General features: G+C 42.8%; 1 protein-coding gene across 2 annotated transcripts in view; it reads left to right on the top strand.

Moving 5' to 3' along the window:
* The first annotated feature begins 12,615 nt into the window (after window positions 1-12,615).
* The window catches only part of LOC131245884 (PH, RCC1 and FYVE domains-containing protein 1-like), a 61,327-nt gene continuing 53,017 nt past the window's right edge, over window positions 12,616-20,925 (top strand). Inside the window, exon 1 of one of the 2 annotated variants that reach the window (XM_058245635.1) lies at window positions 12,616-13,950. In XM_058245635.1, the coding sequence (XP_058101618.1) occupies window positions 13,903-13,950 (48 nt within the window). In that variant the 5' untranslated portion in view covers window positions 12,616-13,902. The remainder of the gene's footprint in view (window positions 13,951-20,925) is intronic. The other variant, XM_058245633.1, reaches the window with a different exon arrangement.

The raw sequence follows: 20,925 nt of genomic DNA, 5'->3' as shown, positions 1-20,925 counted from the left end.
TAGGGTCATCAAGGAAGAGGGAGAGAGAGAGAGAGAGAGAGCGGCTGCGTTATGATGCTTGATTGCATGCACTTAGAAATTGTACACGAGCTTCATACTAACTCCTGATTCGTTGAATAATTCTAACCCGTGATTGTGCAGTCAACCGTGACCAATTCACAATACTGACACCAGATTGGTTGAATAATTCTAACCCCTGATTCGTTTACTCTTGTTTAGGGAAATAGGACCGTTGGATGTTTTTCATTTAAAACCGTCCAATGAAATGTCCACCAATCCGATGGTCCGATTATCAAATAGGCTTATTTTGTGGTCTGTGATAGATCGACACTGGGTGCCATAATTAGAACGATTTAATTTGACTACCTGTACGTCACATAATTTCTAAGTAAAAACGTGACTGTGTATCATCCATTGCACACTGCGAGGCTATCAAATTTTCCTCAAAAAATTTGCCTAAGCCATTCTGTATTCAGACGACTAGAAGTGCTTAGGTCGGCTCTCATGAGGGACTAAACAAGCCTGGCTCACAGATGACACAAGGAAGAGTGAAGGGATAATGAGAAAAGATCATTGTCTTTCTTAAGTCATCAAAATCTTGAATCCGTAAGATAATTTTTGAATCCACGAGAAATAATAAGAGAAAAAAAAAACTCAGTTAATAAATTTTAAAAAAAACTTAATTTGTGATTACTGAAAATAGTAAAATTGTAAGTCTTAATTTAATTAGAATAAAACTTACCAAAAATAACAAGTTTTGTCAAAATAATAAGTCCTAAATTAGCCTTACCGAAGGATTCCCAACATGATTGTAATTAATCTTTAAAAGAGGGAAATCTAAAACTTTAAAAATAAGAAAATACGACCAAACTTGGATTTAGTAGAAATGGTAATTTTTTTTACTAGATCTTGTTTTTGAATTGAAAGTGTGTTTTCTCGCGAAATGGATGGATGTGATGTACTATGTGGGTGGGTTAGTTGATCCTGGATGGCCCATTATAGTAATGATTGAAAGGTTGTACGTCCCGTAACAATACTAGATCAAAAGTTATGATCGATTTACTGTTTACACTTTAAATGACAATTTCTCCCCTATTTGAAATGTCTTTTTTTTTTTAATCCGGATGTTCTTGGGGCCTAGTTACGTCATGCCGTACTGGGCTTGCATTTAACGGACTACTTTCGCTTACATTTGGCCTTCTTGTGGTCTAGTCATGCTAGGAATGTATCTGTCCCTTGTCTTATATCAGTCCCCCTCCACTTGGAAAGAATTCGTCCACAAGTTATCCAATGGACTCGGCTCATGAAACTCATACTAGTCTACAAGATTGAAAGTTTGTGAGATCTCTATGCCTTGGAGAAGATTAACAATATAGAAGTTATTATTGATTTTCTTGAGCATTGAAATGGGTCTATCTTCTTATTTGTCACTTTGTTATACATTCCGGTTGGAAATTTATTCTTGCTCAAGTGAACTAGTGCGTTATCATTCACTTTAAACACCTTATGGTGTCGATGTATATCAACCTCTTCCTTGTATTTGACATTAAACTTTTTTAACTTTTTTTGTTTTTGTTGTTTTTTTTTTTTCTAGACATTAGCTTGCACTGTTATGATCCGGTCCACCATGTTTTTTGCTGCAACATTCCTAACCGATAACTTAGGCAAATAGACCAGGTCGAGTGTATGTTTGGAAACACAACCATATATAATTTCGAATGAGGACTTATCGGTGAATCGATTCTGCATGTTGTTGAAGATGAACTATGCCACAATAAGAGCAATATTTCGCATGGGGAACAACTCGCTGGGGAGTTTATTGGGTATGATCCCATTGAACTCTCTAGGATATTCATGGGTTCTATTTCTTTTTGGTCTTCAACTTATGCATTAATTTTCCTCTTCTTCTTAGATTTTTTGACAAAATTTTCCTACGGTCACGAGAGACTCTCCGTCCACATTAGAAGTCTTGGTTCTCTATTCTCTGTTCTCATAGGGGCAAAAATTATCTTTCTACCATCTTTAACAAATATAAATATATTATCCCAATCTTTATGTGTAACATCAGCATGATACTGCCATGGTTGACCAAATAGCATGCGACAAGCCTCCATATCAACCACATCACACATTACTTTATCCTTATAATATTTACCAATGGATAAGGAGATATGATATTATTCAATTACATTTGTTTTGCTAATCTTCTTGATCCATCTAATCGTGTATGGAGAGCGGTGCCTTTTTGTCTTCAGTTGCGGCTTTTCCATCATAGTCTTCAGCATGAGATTTTTATTGCTCCTGCCATTTATGATAGCCATCTATGATAATATCATAGACTATTTGGTTTACGGTGCACCTCATTCGAAAGATATTGTGCTATTGTAGATCTATCTGCTCATTTGGCGTTTACAATAGTTTTCTCATGATCCGAGTAGTAGCCTGCAATTCACCATTATCAGGTGGTGGCTTGCAATTCATCACTAGTGCCATATTACGAACATGATGATCGCAAGCTCCATCGACGATCTCATGTTGCTCATCATTACAAAGACAAGTCCATCCTACGGCTTCTATCATGCGATCGATCGTTATTCCTAGTCATTACATGGCTTGCAAATTCTCCTGCTACGCCACATCAAATGCCACTTCTGTCAAAGAATAATTCTTTGGAACACTGTTCATGGGATTATTGCTTGAACCTTAATTACATGACATTGAGCCAAGGAAAAGCTTTAATACCAACTGATGCAAGGAAGAGTATGAAGAGATCATGAAAAAGATCAATCTACAAGAAATAATAAGAGAAAAAACAAATATTTTATTGAATAATGACTAATTTTTATGATTTATCATTACACAATTAATAAAAAGCTGTTTTCGGTTCACCCCCCTTGGACCTGCACAAGAAGAAGGAGAAAGGCGACCCTGGCTTTACCAGGGGACCTTTCGATGCTTAAGTCAGAACCTAGGTCTTTGAATAAAGGTTTTAAGGCAAGAGTTTTTGCATACCTTTTACCATGAAGGTCTCTATATTTATAATGGTGTCGTGCTCCATAGGGTTCCCATAATTAGAGTTGATCTCAATCTTTTGGAATCCGTAATCCCTGATATTCCTGGATTTTTGGATATTTTATAGCATTATCTTCCGAAAATCTCGAGTAGAAATGTCACGCCCCAAACTCGAAAATTGGATTCACATGAATCACGATCACCGAACCTGGTGTTGACAGCCTCCATAGTACCCCATTCTCGGCTCCCAGCGTCTGTACGCCATGTTCCGATCTTGGAATTCTACAAGGAGGATTTTCCAACGTATATTTGTCTCATAAGAAGCATAACCACAAGTATACCCAAATCATAGAGGCAACATCATCATCACATATCTACTAATATAATCATTTGAATACAATGTTGGAAGGGAAATACATATATCGAAATCAAAGCTCCAGAAGATAGCTGCATGCTTCAAGCTCAACACTGCTGCAACATAATGCCACCTGCATGCATCTATCGTGCATAAGCTTATAGAAAGCTTAGAGGGTGGTGAAAGTGTGTGTACAAGGTAAATGCCAAGTATGCAATACAATGCCATAAATCAGACAATGGAATAAATAGAAATACTGACAAGATACGATATCAGAGTAAGCAAAATTTTACTGGTAAGTCCATGAGTCATATCAGAGTACGCAATTTAGATCAGCCATATAAATGAGGAGTCAAGGAGAGCCAAATATCAGATATCGGGGTACAATGAAATATTTAAATCTTATTGAGTCCGTCTAGACCATATAAGTGCAGAAACATAGTAACTCAAAATGCCAAGTACTGCGGATGCAATGTAATATACGGTGCGAATGTAATGACCATGCTGGAGTGTGAAGTCGGGATAATAGTACGTAGTATCGCAGACTACGGGGTCCACCACAAGGGACTTCTATCCAAACCAGTCACATACCTAAATTTGGATAGTCAGACCCAATGTGATAAACTCCTAATCTCAGGTTAGTCGCGCGCCCAACCGAAATCCTGGCCATGCGAAGGTACACGTAACAAATAGTTATGCACCACCAACCCGAGTGGATAGTGAAAGAATGAATGAATGAATATGCAATTCCTGCTCAATAAGTCCACATATCAGTACGGTTATTCTCTGAAAAATCACCGGGGTCTATTACACTCCAAACTAGATTGCCGCCCCATCGCGCGCAACAAGGCGAGTGGAAGAGACCTCACTATCTGCTTGCCAATATCGGGCTCAGCTCGTCGATAGCGGACTCATTCCTCGAGCTGGTCAGACTCAGCCTAGCATTGCCCCCTCCTCTCAGGCAGGTAAGGCCGTACGCCTTTCCAACTGACCACGACATAGTGGGAGACGCGGCTTAACGGTATATAGCCCTCATGCGCTTATGCATCCACTCGGTTTAGACGTTGGAGCAACCTCTGGAACCAAGAGGGTTTAGGGACTTTCACCCAGGGATATCTATAGCACCCCATGTAGAACAGATTTTCGGTGTCCCATCTGGCCATCCACGAAATACCTGTGGAGGCTACAGCCCTGATGTCGCTAGGGCGTACGGTGGTCATGTCACATAAATGCGAAATGCATGAGTCACACAGTCCAATTATGCATCAATCTTGCGCATACCATGCACTCAGGTAAGACAATCTCTGCCTATCAGGGAGTCTCATAACAACCTGCCCAATGACATATGCAATTGTCAACCATATCTCATAACAAACATGCAGATGATGTGTATGGGCATGTATCAGGATGCTATGCTATCAAATACTCATAATCGGTATCAATAACCGGCATCGATAATCGACTTTACAATGTGGACATTTAACTAACATTGCCCCCAATGAATGACCCACATAGAGCCTAACATATAGTGGACACATGGCCTCACACAAGGGCCTAATACACATCACGATGGGCCTCATATAGGTCTCGACAATCGGCCTCGGCCATCGAAATCGGCCTCAACAATCGGAATCAACCTATACAATCGACCTCAACAAATCGGAATCGAACTCGGCCTCGACAATCAGAATCGGCATATACAATGGGCCTCGACAAATCGGAATCGGTCTTGACAAACGGCCACGACAATCAGGATCGATCGATAATCAGAATCAGCAATCGGTCACGTCAATCGGAATCAGCAATCGGTCATGACAATCGCAATCGATCGATAATCAGAATCGGTAATTCAGTCACGTCAATCAAAATCAGCAATCAATCACGTCAATCAGAATCGATCGATAATCCGAATCGACAAATCGGTTGCGTCAATAGGAATCGACAATCAGTCACGACAATCGGGATCAATCAATAATCAGAATCGACAAATTAGTCACGATAATCGGCCTCGATCGCTAATCGGTCAATTGGCCACGACAATCAGAATCGACAATCGGCCACTATAATTAGCCTCGATCGATAATCGCCTCGATAATCGAAATCGGTCCCCACGCAAGGCGGGGTCCCTGGATGAACGACCGATGAATCAAGTAATATTAATGGGGCTTAATCATTTACATTAACCCACTAGAGGATGGCGAGAATGGGCCTGACAAGGCCTAAGGGAAGGTCACAATGTGGACGTTAAACCATCATTGTCCATCAATGTGACCATTTAACCAACATTGCTCTCAAGTAGTGGTCCACATAGAGCTAAACGTATAATGGGCCCATGGCCTCACACAAGGGTCTCATGCATCAAGTAGGCCGCATCACATGGGCCGGAAATACATCTCAATGGGCCTCATTATATGTGTCACAATCACATTACATCAGGCCTTGCCCATGGGCTTCGAATACATCACAATGGGCCTCAACCCATGGGCTCCAAATACACAATAGGTGAGCCCTACACATGGGCCTAATATACATCACATATGAGCCCTGCACATGGGCCTCAAATACATCACCATACACATCGCAATGGGCCGCATCTCATGGGACTGATACACATGAAGTGGGCCGCATATCGAGCCCCGTATACATCACATTAGGCCACTGAGTAGGTGGACCCTGCATGGCCAGCAAGTGGGCCATGCGCTTACACAGCAGGTGGGCCTCACTAGGTGGGTAGCGTGGGTACAACATATACAACATACATTACGGTGGAGCCCACGTCACCATCCAAACATCGCTCATGTAAATCAACACTGCCCAAACATCGTCCAGCACCGTCGAACACAATCTGGACGGTGTGGATGAAATTCATCATGGTGGTGTCCACCGTGGAGATACAACATAAACATCATAGTGGGACCCACATGTGCCATCAAGGTAGGCCCCACAACTTGCTGAGTAGCCAGGTGTGCGGTACCCAGCCAACCCACATCCTACCGTCCCATGGATTGGACGGTGCGGATGGAATGCATCATTACAAGGTGGGCCCCACACGCTGCCATGGTGGGGTCCACGTCTAATGGATGGACGGTAGGGATATAACATATACCTCATGTGGGTCCCACACATGTGGCCCACACACGCAACAACGTGCCTACATGGCACCGTCCAGATGGACAGTGCTTATGTAAGATACATGTATTAAAGGTGGGTCCCACGCGGGGCCCACCAGATATAATATATAATATATATATTATATTGTATTATATATAATATATATAATATATAATATCCTACCATATATTACATATAATATATTATATAATATATAATATATATACATAGTCCAGGCCCTTGACGGCCTGGACACGAGACACACATCAAGGTGGGGTCCGCACGTCCCACCTGATGGACGGCGTTGATGGGAAACACACATCAGGGCCCACGGTTCTGTCCAGATGGACGGATTGCTGTGGATATATAAGCATCACGTGTGGGACCCACGGATCTTGTTAACGTCCTACAGATGGACGATGTGGGAATTTCACACGTGCAGGGTGGGACCTGCAGATGGGCAGCGCGGAATACAGATACATCACGGTGGTTGCCACATGCGTGTGGGTCCCACATACGTGGCAGGTGAGGTTAAAATACATACCTCAGGGCCCCTAATTGATCAGCAGACGTCCATCAAGTTGGACGGTCTCGATATAACATGTACATCGCGATGGAATACCCCTGCACCATCCAACGGGTCCAGCACCGTCCAGATGATCTGGACGGTGTGGATGAAAATAATACAACATGGTGGGCTACCCCTGCACCTTCTCACGGTGTCCAGCATCGTCCAAAGCATTGGACGGTGTGGATCAAATTACATAAATCATGGTGGTCTGACGCAGCTTACTGACGTAAACAGCAGCTACCAGCTGCGTGAGGTACACTAGCCAATCAAATCAAGGACGCTGTGCACACAACACATATACGGTGGGTCCCACCGTCCCAAACAGTGGACGGTGGATGAGGTGCATCCGTCAGGTGGGTCCACATGTGCGTGGCCCACCATCCAATCATGCTAACACTTGTGTTTTCCTCTGTCCAGGTGATGGACGGTTAGATGGAACATACATCCTAGTGGGGTCCACGCCAGCATGGATAAAACACTACATCACCGTGGTGTTCTTGCTGTTGCTGGATAGATGGTCCACAGCGTCCCCTCTGCTTGGACGGTGGAAGGAATGCATACAGCAGATGGGGCCCACATCAAGAGAGAGAGAGAACGGTGTAGCGGAGGGACCCCGCCACTATGGGTCCCTCTTTGATACAAATCGTACATCAAGATGGGTCCCACCACATGTGGGCCCTCAAATCACAAAATCAATGGTAGAAAATCATAAAATCACCCACCGTAGGATCTTCTTCTTCATTCTTCCACCAACGTGTTGTAGAGCTTCAAGGGAACAAGATTCAATGGTTGAGATCGATTTTAGAGGTTGGGATTGGGTGATAGGAAGGTGGGCCACACATGGCTTCTCCATGGAAGCTATAGACGATTCTTCTCTTGGGGTTGCTTGGGAGAATGAGAGAGAGAATGAGAGAGAGAGAGAGTGAGATGATGAGAGAGGAGTGATGGGAGAGAGGGATGGTGAGTGATGGGTAGGTGTACTTGGTTGTAAGAGAGTGTTGACTTTAGGGGAGGGGTGGTTGTACTTGGGGATGGGGTGTGAGGTGATGGGAGTACTTTGATTGATTGATGGATTGATGTGATATTTTGTAAAGATTCTCTCGGAATTGCAACGTGCGGCGTTTCTTCGAACCGAACGTGGGCTCACATCTCCTGGCCTTGGTATCGCATCGACGCGCGAGATGCGACGTCGGAACCGCGATGACGGCGCGGTCGCACTGGTACAAGTCTCGGGTCGAGCCGACTCTGGAATACAAGATACGACTCGAGGTCGCACACAACTGCTGATAAAAGATCGCGGGTCGCCGGAATTCGACCGGAAGGACCACGGAAGCCTACGGAACGATACGAGCTAGGACACGAGTCTTACAAGAAATTCAAAGTTTTACTAGGTAACTTCCAGATATAGAATGATATAGCTCGGCCGACTTTTATACGGTTGTGCTAAGACAAGTTTTACAGCTAATCTTTGTTTACTTTATTGGCCGACTCAAAGATGAGTTGGACTAAAGCTTGGGCGGCTCTAGGGCTAACTGATTTTAGGTCAGCTTGGGCTTTCCTCGATGAGGCTTTTGATTGAGCCTTGAGGTGTACTTCCTCCCTTAGAAGCTTTGCTTTATGGCTTAGGACGCTCAGGCTACGGCCGAGCCAGGTACCTCACGATCCAAGCTACGTCTCTCGATCCAGCGTTCTTATGAACTTTGGGCTTTATTCAGACTCGGTGTCCGACGAGTCTGAGCCATTGCTTCACTAACTCTTCTGACCCTCGGGCTGACTCAAGGACTTGTTATATTTTTCTCCTAATAACCAAAAATAGTAAAATTCTAACCTTAATAGGAATCCTAATTCAATTAGATTAGAACTTACCAAAAATATTAATTTTTGCCAAAAAATAAAAAGTTTTAAATTAACCTTATCAGAAGATTCCCGACATGAATACAATTAATATCTAAAAGACATAAATCTAAAACTTTAAAAATAAGAAAATACAGTAAAAATTGGAATTACAAAAAATAGGAAATTTTCACTATAATCTTATTTTTAATTGAAGGTGTATGTTTTTTTTTTTTTTGTTAGCTTGTTAGTACACCAACTGACAGACACCCAAATCCATAACTCAAGTGGTAGACAGAAAGATACCTTGTTTCAACACAGAGGTCTTGGTATCGATTCCCTAGCTTACTTGTGAAATAGATGGACATGACCCACTATGTATTGGTTGACCTTGAATGACCCATTACAGTAAAGATTGATAGGTTGTGCATCCTATAATGATATACTTGAATCAAAAGTTTTGGCTGATTTACGGTTCACACTTCAGATGATAATTTTTCTGTATCGATATACTCGAATCAAAAGTTTTGGCTGATTTACGGTTCACACTTCAGATGATAATTTCTTCGTATCTGAAATGAATTTTTTCAATATGGGCGCATCAAACCTTAAGTAAGCCTGGGCCTAGATTTGACGGACTACTTCGGCTTTCATTTGGCATTCTTTTCATCCCGCCATGTGAGGAATGTATCCTTACCTCATCCTACATCAAAAGATCCCGCAATTCCATTCATCGGCCACCCGTATGCAAAATTGGATGGTTAAAAACAAATGATCGACGGTCTATAGTCATAGTATGCCCATGGCTCACCTGATGAGTAGACCGGATTGCATTCGCGGTGCTAATGGTATCGTCTTATGGCTGCTAAGCTTGCTCCGTGAATTAGCGCGGCTATTGTTTGGCAAAGCTGCCCACTTGGGCGGAGTTACCTTTCATCAATCCGATCCATTCATCTGCTGGGCCGCCTAGAGGCTCTGGGTCCATTGGGCAATCTTCTCCATCCAATCCATAGACAGTTTCGCTTGACGCATGAACTGCTAGACATCATCAGTTTTAATTGCTGATTTCAAGCTAACAAATGGTTAGGATTGTCTGACAGGATTTCTTTCTTTCGGTCTTTTTTTTATCTTTGGCAAAATCACCCATCGAAGGTGGGCCAACCATACGAATGGTTTGGATCACCGAAACCTGTGTGGTATGCTGCATCGAGCAAAGGCCGAGGCCACAGCTTTTCAATTGTGATTGGGTGCCGGGGCCGTTAAATAGACGGTTAAAATGGTAAAAGGTCGATTGTACAAATTTTTAACAAGCAGATGCGAATTGATCAGGGAGACGGATTGGCCACTGACCCTGCCACTAGCCAATGGCTAGTGGTCGGTGCTCTGTGGGCCCCACCATGATGTATGTGTTTCATCCATGCCGTCCACCCATTCTTCCCTATCATTTTATGGTAGGAGCCCAAAAATGAGGTTGATCCAAATCTCAACCACACGGTGTTGATTGAACGCCCACCGTTAAAAATTTCTTGGGGGCACAAAAGTTTTGGATCAAGCTTTTATATATATATATATACATACGGGAAATGGTACTTTACGGTCCAGCGTATGCAAGGCTATTGTGAGGTCGAGTCGTGTCTCCCCGTCAGCCGTCGGATAACATATTTGAAAAGGCACTATGCGCTCGACCTCACGATAAGCTCCCACGAGGTCGAGCTGTGTGGACCCTACCGTGATGCGTGTCAACCATCAACACCGTGAATTTGATGGGTCCCCTCTAAATTATGGGATATCCCAAAAATCAGACGTATACGGAACTCACGTGGGCCATACCATCTAAAATCATGTGAAGACACCGTTAAAACATATAAAAGCACTTGGTGAGGCCCAATGAGTTTTGAATGTTGCTGAAACTTGGTCTGAACCCTCATCCAAGTGGGACACACATAATGGATGGGCTGGATTTGCAAACCACATCTCGGTGGGCCCAAAAAATGGTTATGAATTTTTTAATGGTGCACCGCCCCTCCCCACTTCTGTATGTGGTGTGGCCTACAAATGTCACGGATTGATTTGATTTTTGAGACCTAGGCCCACGATGGAATGATGCATCTGATTGATGGGGTAAATGTTTGAAACACATCACGGTGGGGCCCACACAGCTCGACCTCATGGGAAGGACTTGTGAGGTCGAGCGCATAGTACCTTTTCCCTATATATATATATATATATATATATATATATATATATATATATATATATATATATATATATATATCCCGTTCGTATGTATGACCTAATCAACCGGTTAGATGTCAAATAACCATTAGAGTGGGCCCGAGGAGGTTTTCAATGGTGATCTCATCCATTCGACTATGGAGACGATTTCTCTTTTATTAGTGTCCATTGGACGCCGACCGGACTTGGGAGCTGCGGATTAGTATAGCTTTTGATTTAGGGACGTGATAGACGGTCTAGATCTCGTCACCTGTGTTTTAAGCGACACTGAAGACATGGAGGGGATTGTTAGCAGCGCAGATGTCAGGGCCGCCGCATTGTTTACCGTACACGTGGCATCCGTCAACGACGCCTAGATGGTAAATCAAACACGGCCAGCAATGAGTGGGCCGTAAACAAATAATACACTTCATCATGTCGATGGACGCTGAGAGAAAATACCCTTTGGTTAGATGGTTAGGATTGCTTGATCAAGGTAATTATTGTTTTCTAGCTCATCTGTGGTGGAGCCGACGGGATGAACGGTTCCGATCTCCTTCAGGTATGCCACATGTAGAGGAGGCACAGAAAACATCTCTGTTACACCGGGGGCACTGGCTCCGGAGCGGATGTAGAGCGGGCCGTGCGGCCCGGCCTTACACAAGATGGTGCGGCCCTTACCGTGAGGCCCACCTTGGTGCATGTATTTGATATCCACGCCGTCTATCCGTTTTTTCATATCATTTTAGACGATAAGCCTAAAAAAAAGTAGATCCAATTCTCAGTTGGACCATACCATGGAAAGTAGTAGTGATTAACCATTATTTACCGAAGTTTTGAATGAAGCTGATATTGTTTTGCTCCCTCGTTCAGTGACTTTTTATGAATAGGTTAGGTGGAAAATAAATATTATAGTATTATATAAGAAGTTTTTAATGGCAGGGCGTTCAGTCACCACCGTTTCCTATAGCATGGTCCACTTGAGAAAAGAATCTTCTGCATTTTTGGTGCTCATATGCTTAAAATGATATGAAAAAACGGATGGACGGAGTGGATGTAGAATGCATGCATCAATGTGGGCCCAGGGTAAAGGCCGCACCTAATCGGCTCCGGAGACGGATTGGCTACTCTCCTGCCACCAGCCCGGTGGTCGGTGCTATGTGGGCCCCACCATGATGTATACGTTTCATCCATTCCGTTCATCCATTTTTAAAAATTATTTTAGGCCTTGATGCAAAAAATGAGAGGGATCTAAGTCTCAGGTGGATCACACCACATGAAAACAATAGTGATTGGATATCCACCATTAAAATCCTCCCAAGGCCCACTACTGTTTATTTGACATCAAATATGTTGACTAGGTCATACAGACTAGGATGAAGGGAAAAAACAAAAATCAGCTTGATTCATAGCTTTTATGGTCCCCAATTTTTTTTTAATGGTTGACGTTCATTCAACACTAATTCAAGTAATGTGGTCCACTTAAGATTAGGATATACCTAATTTTTGGTCTCATATCATAAAATGATCTATAAAAATAGATGAACCGCATGGATGAAACACATACATCACGGTGGGGCCCACCGAGCACCGACCACCAGCCATTGGCTGATGGCAGGGGGAGTTGCCAGTCCGATTCCATCAGCTCCCGGGTCGGGTCAGCACCCGACAGACGTTAATTAATTTTTTTTAAAAAAAACAAAACGTATTCTGCTCTTTGAAGTCGCACGAGTTGTTCGGAAACACATGGCCCACGTGTTAAAACACAGCACCAATTTTCTCCTGAAAAAATTAAAATAAAATAAAATAAAACAATCCCAATTCCTCTGAAAACGAAAGCCATGTAGATCTAGTGCCTTAAGATGCACCGAATGTTCATGCCTCCATAGTACGTACAAAGTACACTTTGCACTTGCATAATGATCGATACCATACATCCCATGGGCTCCACCATTGATTTCTCCATTAGTAAATATATCTTTTTATTGACATATCCCATCCATAGAATAACTGAACTTTTTCTATTGAATGTAAACCGTTGATTACTTATGTATTTACTGTCCAATATTTTCCTCCTGTAGAAGGTCAATACATAATTCAATTGGTTATATCTACTAATGAACGGTTGTGATCTTGTCTATTAATGCCAGACATGTGAAAATTAGATGGACGTACGGTCCTATCATGCTTCCAAATGTACTGGATGAGAAACATTCCCTTCATTTCCTCCTTTTTCTTTCCTGCGTCTTCTTCTTTCCAACGTTTCAGCAATGGGAGGAGAGAGCAACGCCGAATCAGTTTTTTTAGGGTTCCGAGATCGATTCCATTCCCGAAAAATCAGATAATTCTCGTTCGCGATTTCATTCCAAACGCAGCAGAATCAGATAATTCTCTCCTTATGGATTCCCGCATTCTCTCTGGATTCCATCCCGCATTCTTCAGCGCATTAAAGGAGGCGATTTCCTGCGAGGATCCGAATCGGAGTTCGAATCCTATCCGTTCGATTGCTCTGACGATAAATTGATCTTTTATTCTAGAAGGTGTTCATGGATTTGTTCCGTTCGGCGGTCGGGTAGCACATTATCGTAGATTATGCCGGTTTATCAAGGTTTCATTGGAGCGGAAGAAGATCTGCCACCTATGGTTTTCTTTCAATTTTCTAAATTTTCATTTTGGGTTCAAAGGAGATTGGTCAACCGGGAATTGATTGATGATAGGCCACGATAGAGAAGAGTGTCATCTATGAAGAAGGGGAAGTCCTTGAGAAGCCTAATGCAGTTTCTCCGGCAGTTCCCTAAGAGATGGAATGGCAGATCTTTCTAGTTATGGGAATCCTGACCGTGAAGTCGAGCTGGTACGCCTGTTTCACAATCCATCTGTTGAATTCATTCATTTTGTTTGGTTTTTATTTCAGTCTCTGTTTCTTCTCATGCCATTGGAATAATCTGAATAATCATTCTTTATGGATTGAATCCTTTTGTGGGCTGGATGACAATATGTGCATGTGGCGGAAGGCATACATAATCGTCCAGCTTGTCCAAACTGTGTCTCATTGTGCGTGGTCCATATCCTGAAACTCACATCCCAACTGTTGATTTTATGGGCATGGAACAGTGTTGAAAAGAAAATTCTTGGTGTCCAAAATTAACAGATGAATGAGATGGTTGAAGTCAGACAATCAGTGTGATTTTGGGGCTATGCTTAATGGGGTGCGCGGTTAGGACGGTCTAGATTGGTTTGCCTGCATGCCACATGTACCGTGCGTGAGTCACTACAACTTACTGAATTCTAGTGAGCAGATGCGGTAGTGGAGCACATTCTTTTTACATGGATGATGTTACATTTGCCTTAGAGCATGGTTTGAAATCGAAAGTAGAATGTATGCCAAAGTGAATTCTCTCACTTGTTGTCACTCGTGGAATTTGCTCATTCGTTAATGCATTGGATGATAGAAAAAAGAAAGGTCATGGAAATTCATATGGACAGCGAAATTGGGTTAGTGGCTCGTGTTTTCTCCCCTAAGATGCTTGTAAAACAGCTAGACTAGGATGTTTGTTTTCCATTATTCAATAAGTTGTTGCCACTCATCCACGTTACACATTGCAGATATGCACACTCAATCATTGGCCGCATGTGAATGGATCATAGACTAAAGATCTCACCAGTTAGGCAATCCTAACCATCCAATTGATAGCCACCAAGTAGGCAGTTAAAAAGAATATTATCAGGTGTGCAAATTCAGTGAGAGATCAGATACGTAATATAATCCAATAACTACAAGTATGTATTTATTTATTTCCTTTATTTATTTTTTTGTTTGTTTGTTTGTTTGTTTGTTTGTTTGTTTGTTCTCCATCTACAATAGGGCCCATGATTTGGATGGTCTGGGTTGTCGTGCATGTATGCAATGCCTAGTATGGTTGAGTTTCCACAACTCAATGAATTGTGGTAAATACCTGTTGTATTCTAGTCCCTCAAAAAATGCTACTGGAGAGAGATGGTGGTGTTGGTGTAGGAGTACTGAGAGAAATCAACAGGGATGTGATATGATTATTTCTCAAGAGACTCACCATTGAAAAATGTTTGTCTTATGTAGAAGTTGTCTTCATAGGTATTCTTTCATCACCACCACTCATTTCAACGAAAAAACAAATCACAACTTGATCCATCAAGAGCTTGGATGGGAACTAGTCAATGAATGCCATATGTGTCGGTCGTTGAAGAGTAGACCGACGGGACGCTAGGTCGGTGATTGTAGAGGATGGTCCGTGTCGAGGGGTGATGGGTTGCTTGGTTGGAAAAGTTCCAGTGCTGGGATGCGAGTTTCCCCGAGCTTGGAGAGCTCAGAACTTGGGTGTGAGGAAGAAGGTGAGATCCGACTGTCGAGAGATAGGGATAAAGGCAAAGGGGTCATTGGAATCGTAGTTATGGATGCTAACCAAGCGAAACAAGGCGAGTGGATTCGGGTAGACAAGAAATGGGGGGAAAGGAGGCCCAAATAGGTGGAGAAGAAGAGTCCTCTCCAAGTAGCTCCAACACTTTTCGTATCAGGGTATCCTGCAAGCTTCTTTCAATCAAAATTTTAAAGGTTTTTGGGAGAGTTGGTGAGGTATTGGAGGTGGTCATTCCTAGATTCCGTGATTCAGGGGCTCCTTAGAGGGTTTGCATTCATTAGGATGAGATCTGAGGAGGAGCTGGAAGAAGCAATTAAGGTTCTCAACGGTGATAGTTTTGTAGGGAAAAGGATGCCCATGAAAAAAGCTAGGTTCAGCCCTGAGACAGTTAACATGGAGGAGAGCTAAGATGGATAGGAAGGGAGGCTTTGGGAAAGCCAGGGTAGAGGAGGGGGGCAAGGGTGGAAACGAAGATAGTGGCACGGGGAAGGAATCTGGCCGCCAAGGGGTCTTCAATGGGGGGAGAAGTGAGGGAGAGGCCTCGATCCTTCAAGGAGGTTCTATCGGGGAAGGACCCCATCCACCGGGTGCAGGAGGGGACGGAAAGCGGCAAGTATGCTGCTGCTACCTTTGCTCAGGACAATAAGGTTTGGAGGAAGCAATCGGTGGTTGGACCAGAGGTCTGCGTAGACTTGGCAATGGTGGAGAGCATGCATTTTTCATTTCAATGGTCGGTTGTTACTATGACCAAGGAAGGGGCTTTACTATCTTAGATGAGGGTTTGGCTGAGAGCATGCTGCAGGTTGGAGGACTGTGACTATAGGCTCAAACCCATCTTAGCCTCAGAGGTCTGGATCATAGTGAAACTGGGAACAGGCATCAATCAACTAGTCATGACTGGGTGATGTTTAATGATGACCCCATTCTCTCTATTCGGAAATGGGAGGATGTTTCCATTTTTGGGAGTGAAATTGCCTAGCATCTGTTATAGGGTATTCCTCTCGAGTTGTGGTACAAGATGTTCATGGCTTGGGGGGAGTGCGTCGGGGAAATTCTAGCCATTGACAAAGCGTCAGAGGTGGGAGAGAACATAAGTGTTGCCCACCTGTCTATCAGAAGACGATGAGCTACTTTGGTGTTAGAATTGATTCCTCTCTCGGTGGGAAAGATTCTCCTTTTAGTTAAAGTGGAAAAAGAGGTCGAATGGGGAGTTTCATGTAGATGGGGCGAAGCTTGGAAGCATCGAGGAGCGGCAATGCAACATATCCTTCGAGGGGCTATGATTCACGAAGATGGAGCTCAAGCTTAGAAAGTTCGGAGGAGCATCGGTTGTTTCGAGGATGTGATGTTCGCACCTAGAGTCGCTATATGAGGTAAGTGGCAACGTGACACTCTCTTGTCCACTTTTTTCAGTCAGGTATCCTACGTGAGTATTTGGGAGGACCGATGTTCCGCCTTCCCCCTCCGTGGATGTCGGAGAGGCCTCACATAATTCTTCATCTTTGCGTGTGGGTCCTTTGCTCGAGACTTCAGCGGAGATGCATACACTTATCTTGGTCTGGTTTGAGCCCAGGGATCCTCCTCTTGCTTCGTCCATGTTGATCACTTTAGAGGCGGTTGAGCGTTGGATCATATTCGAGCCAAATATGAATCAACCCTCTTAGCTATAGGTGGACTGGCGTCTCTCGCTTTTGAGGCTGTTTCAACACGTGGCGGTTCTAGAGATGATTTTCCTTGACCACATGACCACATGTTGTCATCCTTCGGCAGATGCAATTGTTAGGTCTTTGCGACCCACTCGTCTGCCACTTAACACAATCGTGTTGGTGCATCCTGTTTCTTTTCCTTGTGCCTCCTACCTCGCACGTGACTTGGACTCTGATCTGGACTCCTTACCTCAAGTTAGAAAAACTTTGCCCTTATCCTAGAGGGGACCCGAGGGCTATTCTCCTTCAAAGGGATTCAATCCTTCCTTCTTCAGATGTCGGTGCTAGCAATGGTGGAGGCAATCATCTTCTCTTACAGTAGGAGGAGGTACAGGTGCAAACAAAGAGATCTGATCCTCAAAATCTCCTTTTGGAATCAACCCCAATTGGCGCCAAAGCTTTCCCTAGTTCAAGATATGAAACGGATTCCGGTTCTTTAATGCTATTTCTTGTATTAGGGGGGAAAGTGGTGGAGGGGGATGAGATGGATAAGACGCTTGATGTCACTCCTCTTCAAGCAACGAGAGGACGCATAGGAGGCCTCCCGTTTTAGGAACCTCAGGCAGTTCATGACGATATGTCTTTTGAAGGTATCTCGAATGATAACTCCTTGTCGGCAAAGGATTTCGATTGGACTAAGGACAACATTAACAAAGTAGGGAAGAAGCTTGGGATATCTTTTCAAGCTAGTGATGATGATGCGGTGGCCTTATTCCAATTCATTGAATAGAGGGGCAACACAACTCCCATCCAAGCTTCAAGACACACTCCTAGAGGGCAGCGGGAGCTTATGAGACTTGAAAGCTTGGTTAATTACGATATGGGTAGTAAACTAGTTGGGCTGGTTAGTGGGAGAAGGGCAAGGTCGGTGTCTTAAAGAAAATTCTTAGTTGGAACCTGAGGGGATTGGGGGATCATGGGAAAAAATTCTAGATTAAAGCCATGTGCAAGAAATCGAAACCTAGATTATCAGTCTTCAAGAAACCAAAATTTTTTCCTTCAGTTAATCGGATCTGGACTCTGTGTGGGGGCAGAAATCGAAAGAATTTGTTTCTTTGGATGCAATTGGTTCATCAGGGGGTATTGTGGTGGTTTGGAATTCGTGTTTCTGGAGGAAGATTGCTGATGCGGTGAGTTTTCAGTCTCAATTGTTTCAGTTGAAATTTCTTTTAGCTTCAAATGGACTTTTTTCAATGTGTATGGTCCCTGTAGAGCGAATAGAAGGTACTTTTTGGGAGGAATTGAAATCCATCTCTGCAAGGTGGTCAAGCCCTTGGTGCATTGGGGGCGATTTCAGTGTTGTTTGCTTTAGCTTTGAGAAGTCCCATGGCATGCGCATTTCTATAAGTATGTGGAATTTCTTTTTTATGGATTCAATGTTATGAGCTGGTCGATAGTCCCATGTCATGGCTAAGTTCACTTGGTTAAACGGGTGTAATCCTCCAACGATGTCCTATTTCAATAGATTTTTCATGTCTTCAGATTGAATGTCAAAGTTTCTGATGACTCAGATTTAGGGCCTGCCCAGGACCACGTCAGATCATAGACCTATTGTTCTACAGGCTACAAATGAGAGTTGAGGTCCTAAACCTTTTTGGTTTGAATTGATGTGGCTAGAGGTTGAGGGTTTAAGGATTTGGTTTTGGGTTGGTGGAATTCTTTCCATGTGGACAGCTCAGTAGGTTTCAAGTTGCACAAGAAGTTGAAGCTCCTCAAAGGGAAACTAAAGGAGTGAAATAAGGAGGTATTTGCGGCTAGAGAGCCAATGGTTGTTGGAATTCTTAAACAACTTCACTCGATTGACATCAAGGAGGAAGGGGGTGAGGCTTCTCCAGAGGATATTGCTAGGAGAGGGAGGTTGGAAGCAGAGGTTGGATTTATTTGTTTTGATTAGTTTTTGTCATTTATTTTATCATTATTATTTTTTACTATTTTATATTTTGCTTTTTATTTATTTATTTATTTATTTTGGGGTGGAGCCCTAATGCCATTATTTTGAAAAAAGAAATTTGTGTTTTTCCTTCTTCATGTGATTTGGAGCTTGGGCGTGGTGTGATTCCATTCCCCATTCAACGAAAGAGCAAAGCTTCCCCTATTTCATCCTCCTTTTCCCTTCCCTTCTGTCCAAGGTATCCCGTATCGGTATCGGTTGGCGTAATGGTGCCCTCCGATACTAATACGGATACGGGGGTGTAACGGCGATACGGGGGCGTAATGGCTCGTAACGGTGCAAAATTTTTTTTTTTTTGCCAAAAAAAATGAAAAAATATGGATTAAATCCGGATTATTTTAAGCATTTCAAATATGCATTCATTTATAAATTGGAACATGTTTATGGTAGTGTAACGGTCCACTCTTTGGTGAGAAGTTGTATCGGACTGTCTGATTAATTATTGAACCAGGTAACCTGAATTTGACTATAAGATCATATATTTAATTTTCTAAATATCTAATTTATATACTTAACAATTTGATTCATTTCTCCCAATAGTTCTTTAAAAAAATGAAATTAAATTCAGGTAGATGGCGTTGCCAATTTGGGGCTGACTTGGAGGACCAATCTATGCCCCAAATTAGCCTCAAATTCATGCAATTTATTGCCATTATCCCACTTATGAATTGGTGGACATTTATTGGATAGTGAATCATGAAAAAAATCAAAAGGCCCTATTTAAAAAAATAAAAGTCCACAAATTAACAATTAAAACTATTCAAACAATTTGATTTTGGCATTGTGAGTTAGCAATTGTAGTCCATAATTTAATTGGTAGATTTTAAGTTAAATATGTCTCGTGTACAATTTTTTAAGGGCCCGAATTAGGTGGGATTCAGATTGTGAAGTGTAGCACACATGTCAAAGTTTTTTGGGCCCCACCCGTGATGAATGTGTTATATCCACACCGTCCATCCATTTTGCCAAATAATTTTAGGGCGTGAGCCCAAAAATGAGGCACATCCAAAGCTCAGGTTGACTGCACCATAAGAAACAATAATAATTAAACGTGCACCATTAAAATTTTATTGGGGGCTACGAAAGTTTTAGATCAAGCTGACATGTGTGTTTTCCCTTCGTCCACGTTAGTGTGACCCAATTAATATGTTAGAATGGAAATAAACATTACAGTGGACCCTAAGAAATTTTTAATGGTGAGCATTCTATAACTACTGTTTCGTATGGTGTGGTCCACTTGAGATTTGGATATTACTAATTTTTTGGATCTAACCTAAAATAACGTGGCAAAATGGAGGGACAACATGGATAAAATATATACATCGTGGTGGGGCTCACTCGGGTTTGATCACGAGGTATGTGTTATATCTGTCGGTGCTAGCAATGGTGGAGGCAATCATCTTCTCTTACAGTAGGAGGAGGTACAGGTGCAAACAAAGAGATCTGATCTTCAAAATCTCCTTTTGGAATCAACCCCAATTGGCGCCAAAGCTTTCCCTAGTACAAGATATGAAACGGATTCTGGTTCTTTAATGCTATTTCTTGTATTAGGGGGGAAAGTGGTGGAGGGGGATGAGATGGATGAGACGCTTGATGTCACTCCTCTTCAAGCAACGAGAGGACGCATAGGAGGCCTCCCGTTTTAGGAACCTCAGGCAGTTCATGACGATATGTCTTTTGCAGGTATCTCGAATGATAACTCCTTGTCGGTAGAGGATTTGGATTGGACTAAGGACAACATTAATAAAGTAGGGAAGAAGCTTGGGATATCTTTTCAA

Source organism: Magnolia sinica, chromosome 5, assembly GCF_029962835.1.
Source record: "Magnolia sinica isolate HGM2019 chromosome 5, MsV1, whole genome shotgun sequence".
Classification (NCBI taxonomy): domain Eukaryota; kingdom Viridiplantae; phylum Streptophyta; class Magnoliopsida; order Magnoliales; family Magnoliaceae; genus Magnolia; species Magnolia sinica.
Note: the sequence above shows the minus strand (reverse complement) of the source record. Positions and strands in the feature narration are given on the sequence as shown.